Genomic DNA, 6,705 nt, shown 5'->3' with positions numbered 1-6,705 from the left:
GTACCAAAAAATTAAGCCATGATACTTTTTCCTCCGAGCTTACTGTAGCCCAACAACGGCGTGAACTTACTTGAAATTCATGTTTTTAAATTGGAAGTGAACTTCAACGATACCGGTGGTTTTAACTCGCGTTCGCAGGATGTCCTGTTCTGTGGGTCGGTAGTCCTTTGCTCCCAACCGATCCAAATCGTCGAGGAAGCTGAATAACAAAAGGTCAGGAAGGTCGTTTATTGAGAAAACCGGTGTCACCCGTAGACTGAACGCAACCATCGGGAGGGAAAGAGGAGGACTTACTACTTTGCGGAGTCATTGAGTTGATACTCATTTGACCGCACAAAGCACTGCTGGACACCGGGGTCCGCCCAAAGTCGTTTCATAGCTTCTAGGAGTTCTTCGGAAAAGGGTTCTGTGTCTTGCATCGCCTGAATCACGTCGCTCACAACTCGTGCATCCTCGGGCTATTTTAGTGCATTAAAAAGTGGTCAAAATCCAACTTTATCACCCCTACAACCCGATCACAGGAAGGAGGCAAATGCTTACACACTGGACAGGATCACCGAATGGAATGCCGAGGGTATTCATCGCCCGCAGGATAGCCGCCATGGACTGAATGGTGTTGCTGTAGACAACGGGTTTGTGCTGCTTATTGTCTTCTTGAGTGAAACCACCCTCATGAATGATCCTTTAAGAAAAGGGGAAAACAGCGTCACCACCACGGGGCACACCAACACATCTACTGTTTTATCACAGTGGTAACATCCAGTACATAGTTCTGGCGCAAGCTCAGGCATCTAGAAAGGTGTTGCAAACCTCAGTCAGGAAGACAAATATTTAGTGCTTACGAAGGCGTGTAACCCATAAAGGTGCCTTATTCAATGCAATTTTTACAGCTTCCAAAAAGGGTAATTCGAGGTCGTTTTGAAAGGGAAAAGGAATCAAGCTTAATCTTCACGCCTTGGTTACAATTTATCAGCAGTTGTAGCAATGACGTTACGACAGCTACGCAACAATTAAATGTGAATTTGGAGACAAATGGAAACCTTTTAACGTCTCAGTAAATCACTTCTGGGGAAAACAGGTGCAAATAATGCGGAACTGATTGTACTTCGCCCACATACGTACTCCGATCATGCATGAATGCCATTAACCAATCACAAATGAGTCACGGTTCTGTGGAGAGGTCAAATCCATTTCCAGTCCGCCATTAAAGTAACAATGGAATTTCCTTTAAAATGTGGCATTGAAAGGCTTTTCCCTTTCATTTGTGCACGCTCTTAGGGTGGAGGCGCGGTGAAGCGCAGCAGTAACCAGCAAATCATCGAGAAGGGGCGAATTGGAGGAGGGATTGTAAAATGATGCTATCGCAAATCATCCATCCCACCCACTCACTAAATCCCATTCCACCCGCGGATGCATTAAATGCAGTGTGTCCCGGCAATTAATCGCCGCTGTCGCTAGTTCTAGGCCCTAGCGTTTACACTTTTGCCAGCCCCGCATCCCTTCACAACAAATGCGCGTACAAAACGTGAATCCAAGGCTGTGCAAACAAAGGGAGGGAAGGAGAAAAGCAGGAGGCACTCACTTCATCTGTTTCACAATTGTGCTCTTGCCCGACTCGCCGGCACCTTGAATAAAAAAGATCAAGTTAAGTCCTTTATCAGAAGGTGGAAAAGGCCTTAAATATTTATATGTTAAGAAAATTTTACCTTATCGGTGAAAAAGCATAAACCAAAATGTGACAAGAAGTAGACCTCCTCTTTTGGGTAGATGTAAGTATGTCGGTTGACCCCTAATTACTGTAGGTGAAAATTTTGGACATCCATTCCGACTTCGAATAACGTGTGATGAGTTCGCACTAAACAGCTTTTTCCCAACACCTTTTGTCCAGTCATGAAAAAACACCATTTTTTTCCAATTTGGGCGAGATGGATTGTGGAATCCAAGCATTGTTTCCCGAGAGACCTTTAAATTATGGGTGGGTTTTGTGTGATAATCCAAGTCGGGAACGCGTTTTCGGGTCATAATTATAATGTGGGTAGACAACTGTAGGCTCTCTCCTGCTAGCCGCTGTCGAGGCAATCTGCGTCACACACATCCACACGTAATCCCACCACACACATAAAAATTAGAACAAGGTCATTTTGTCTGTTCTTGTCCCCTGGAGGAGGCCTAGGAGGAATTTGAAATAACACAGATCGTAGGACGCGGACGCTTGTCCATTTCGGGGTGGCCGAAACAGCCAGTTGGACAAGTAAACTGCGCTTCATGTCATGGCGCTCGAAAGGCAAATTAGGAAACAAACTAAAGATAAAGTAGGCGACCCGAAAAATCGATTTTAACGCATTTGCTGCGTACCACCCGATCTTATCACCTCATCCCGCCGACCATGTCACACATATGTGACACATCTGTTTATAAAATGTATTGGATTGAAAACAGAAAAACGGGGATAAAAGGTCTGGACTGTGGTGGTCGACTTTCCCCTGGCTTTTCGTAATGTACTCATTAAACGTCTAAAAAAATAAACAACCACAAGGAGAAGGATTGAGGTTTGGTGTTTCTGACTTGTTAGTAGTAAATCCGATCCATTGTTGAAGACGAGTTTTCAAAAAAAGGATTTGGCAATGTAAAAAAATTCCATCTGACAAAACCAAATGGACGAGGACTACCAAAATTATCGTCTGAATTGAGGAGCAGTTAGAGCACTGAAGTAATCGCAGAACTACACGACTAAAATTTGCTCAAACCGGTTGGCTCCAATGGATTAAACGCTAACGACATCGTGGAAGTAAATGGGGCTAGTTTCGGATAAAGAAACTAGGTTTTAAAAGTGGTGAAAGGACCCACCGAGAAGGAGAAGTTTAACATCCTTGGCGGCTTGCATGCCATCCTCCTTCAGTTTTTTGTCGATATTACGGCTCTGCTCGAGGGCATCACGCTCCTCCTTTGATAGTGTACATCCCATGATGAGGCGAAGGCAAGAGAGAGAGAGAGAGAGCTTCGAAAAGGCCACGACGACTGATGACAGTGGTGAGTGATGGGAGGGGGCGTCGTTTAAATCCGAAACGCTGTGGTTTGGTTAGTTTCACTCCACTCAATTTCACTGCACTTTTTCACTAACTCGCCCTCACTCGTATTACCTTACACACAATCGTTCGCTAGCCTCTATCTTGCCTGGCTGGGAAAAGCAGAAAACTCCCCACCGCCTGACTGGCTGCTTGACTGGCTCTCTCTCGTCTACGCTCCCTCTCTCTCGCTCTATCCCACAATGATACGCACGCACGCACACTCACGCACCACGCAACCTCGAGCCGTCCACTGGGGCGCAGGTGCATGTGTGCACCTCCTCCTCCACTTGTGATTGGCTGTTCCATTGGTGTTCAATACGTAATGCTGCAACGCGATTGGCCGACTGGGAAGAAGGGCAGGCAAGTGTGAAATTCACTGGCACATACACACGCACGCATGTGTGTTGTCAATGGTACGAGCAAGTTTGGGCTCGGGCGGCGCACACAATTCGGCGGCATGCCAGGGGTTGAGGCTCGTCCGACTCAGCTTGGGGGGGAGCCTGTCAAGGGGGGGTTGCCCCCTGGATGTCTGCGCTTTCTCGATGAAGGAATCAATCCTTGTTGATTGGGTGCAGGTACAGAGGGGTTAAAAATTTTCCCAATCATAAAAAGGGGTGCTAAATGGGATGGAATTTTGAACATTTGTCAAATTCTTTATTGAATGTAAAGTTTGCTCCGACATTATGAAGGCAAAAAGCTAATGCTTTAACAAGAATTGTGATAATTACCACCCAGCATGATGTAGAATGTCGCATAGCAGCGAATTTGCTAAGGGCTACTCAGTATTATCCCATAAATAGAACAGGAGTGGCGACTCCCCTTCCATTTGGTGATAAACAAACTGACATTCCACTGGTAAAGTGAAGTTGTCATAAAACGGGAACCAGTAATTTGACGCCAGGTCTATCTCATTTGGCCTTGACCACAACTAAATTCTGAAAATACTGCAGATTAAGGGAACTACGTGGGTTTGCCTTCGTTCTACTTTAATGTGTTAGTAGTAATAGTGGCGGATGTAGGACGCTGTGCTGGAATCAAGTTAAAATTGAGAGGAGAATTTCAAAACAAGTACTGATTTTGGCGCAAATGAGTCAGAAAAAATAAAGGGGTATTAGAATCAGCGCTACTATGCAGTTTCTTAACTTTAGTCATGTGATATTATTTACCCGAGTGGCCTTGAACGGAAGGCTTCCAAACCGATTTCGAATTATTACATTTATTCTATCACAATCATTGCGTAATTCATCTAAAAGCGGAAGAACCAAATTCGTAAACAGGTAAAAATCACAATATTTTGCAAATCATGCATTGCTCTCACACAATCAATCGTGTGCAAGACTGACAATTCTCCCTGCTACCGTCGACATCGCCATCTTCGCCAACTTATCAATCCATCCATCAATCCACCAAATAACAACAGTCTGTTCCCTAATATTTCAAAGCTGTTCAGTATGTTATGTTTAGCACAAATCACTCTCCCGGATCAGAAGGTTCAAAGTTGAAGGTAAGTGCGTAAGCAATGAAGTTCCAAGGTATGCTAAAGCTTAGTAGATTCTCTTTAACTTGTCAAGACCTACTTCTGCCAAACAGAATTTTAATAAGAGTGAAATAAAACCACTAAAAGAAGGTGTAGAGACTTTGGGTGCCTGAATCATTTATGAGCCAGTTTACAAAAAAATCATTTAGTTGCAGTTGTTGTCATTTAACTGCATCACTTTGCAACATAAAATACTATTTAGCTAAATATTTTACTTTTACTCTATTTTAACATTCCTTACAACGAATAAAATCACACGTAATTTTATGATGACCTTTGCGTTTGCATTAGCCAAAATACTAGGTCTCAAGCCCAGACGATAAAGCCGCGTGGTTCGGAAAGGCCAATCGCCAATTTAAGGTAGTGACTTTTTGGACAAGGATGCCGAGTTCTCCTCCGAAAAATGCAGGGGATGATCGAGTTGTTAAAAGTGAGTGACTTTTAAAGACATGTTTTAGGCAGAAAATGTCTTCTATCTTTCTTTTCTTTGTTTCCATTGTGTGTGCCGAATAATAACATAAAATCTTTGAAAATTGGTTGAATCAACCTAGAGCAATGCCTTTTTGCGTTACAAACAAAGTCATAACTAACAACTTGTTTTTGGTTAGGTATTTGCTTCCTAAAGACACAATAACTGTTTGCTGGTTGGGTGAAATATATGCACAATAATTTTCCCTTCATACCGTCAAACGATTAAGTTGTTCTTATCTAGCCAGGTATTTTAAACGTTTTTTATCACTTTGCTTTGTTTCTGCATAAATTAGGTCATATTTTGCTGAGTTTTCCAAGGCACAATTGCATTTATTTGTTAAATTTCTATATACCTACATAATATACAAATAAATAAAGTTGTACAGTAACTAAGATGTTTGCTTTACCTAATTTTGTGCGTAATTAAAAGCAGGTTTTTTTAGTCTTACTGATTTGCTTTGGTGGATTTTAAAGACTGTGTAAAACCTATTCGCCATGAGACAAGGACAAAATATTAATTCGTGAATTTTAAGCAATGTTGGATAAGTGGAGATAACACTTTTTAGAGAAACTTTATGCCTTTTGCGTTTGAACATGTCCAATGCCTATGGATTGTCTTGCTTTAAAACCCATATTTAATTTTTAATACTTGGTGAAATGAAGGATTGATTATTATGTAATTAATGGAAATGCGGGCATAGTTCCTGCATTGCGTTTTATAATGGCATTGAGGTATGATGCAACTTGCGCTCGTTTTATTGATAAAAACAACACCTTAACTACTATTTTAGTAGATTTTTGATTGTATTCAATAAATCAGTAGTGACAAACGTGTGCTGCAGTTTAACATGTGTTGAACATGAAAATATTTGATGGTTATGGGTAATAAAATGGATTTCATTACAGCTTTTTTGCGCATTACAGGAACCATGTTTGATTGACGCGCTTTTTTATTAACTTCCGATAATGTGCAATTAAGCAAATGTGCCATGTTCCTGGTTTCTGCAATGATATTTAGGATTATTTACCCCCACTGCCTCAGTTTCATTTCTCAAAGACTCTCACGGGTGATCAAGAATTGGCATCGGCTTGAGAGGCGTCTTTTTATTCCTTAAGCATCCGGTGTTTTTATGTATCGTGACGTTAACTCCCGGATTTTTGGGTAATGCGATGGATGCGGTACACCTCCGTTTCCTGCTTTGAACACTCACAATCCCCCACGCTGTTCACCTAAATTAGAAAATCCTGGATTGCTAAGATGTATTGTTAAGTGGAGCTGCAACTTGCTATCCTCTCTTCTACAAATCAGTCAGGACTAGGCCCGAGGCGTGTCGTTGCTTCGATCAAACGGTGGGTAGGTGAATTTTTTAATTGCTAAAGGGCCAAGGCATTAACCTACCGTTTCCGCAAGTAAGCAGACGGGCGAGTGGGTAAGCGGACAGGCAGGTATATGGTTGGGATGAAGCTTTACGGGCAGTTGCTTGTCGGAAGTGCGGACAAATTGTGCCTGCGTGCGCCCAGGCATCCACGCACACACCCCTGCACGCACGTGCACACACACAGGTCAAAGAGCGTCAAAGTCACACTCACATACACATATTTACGGCCTCCTACCAGTCAGGTGAATGC

General features: G+C 42.6%; 1 protein-coding gene across 1 annotated transcript in view; it reads right to left on the bottom strand. All coding sequences in view use genetic code 11, as the record gives it.

Annotated features, from left to right (window-relative positions):
• EGR_07085 (Guanine nucleotide-binding protein G(o) subunit alpha) overlaps positions 1 to 2,965 on the bottom strand; it is a gene marked incomplete at both ends in the record, with an annotated part of 4,371 nt that extends 1,406 nt beyond the window's left edge. The window contains 5 exons of the mRNA XM_024496334.1: positions 71 to 199; positions 295 to 458; positions 541 to 682; positions 1,583 to 1,625; positions 2,848 to 2,965. Of these exons, the coding sequence (XP_024349261.1) occupies positions 71 to 199; positions 295 to 458; positions 541 to 682; positions 1,583 to 1,625; positions 2,848 to 2,965 (596 nt within the window). The remainder of the gene's footprint in view (positions 1 to 70; positions 200 to 294; positions 459 to 540; positions 683 to 1,582; positions 1,626 to 2,847) is intronic.
• Between the last annotated feature and the right edge of the window lie 3,740 nt (positions 2,966 to 6,705).

Source organism: Echinococcus granulosus (assembly GCF_000524195.1).
Source record: "Echinococcus granulosus chromosome Unknown EG_S00069, whole genome shotgun sequence".
NCBI classification, from domain to species: Eukaryota; Metazoa; Platyhelminthes; class Cestoda; order Cyclophyllidea; family Taeniidae; genus Echinococcus; species Echinococcus granulosus.
This window is presented reverse-complemented; position numbering and strand designations above follow the sequence as displayed.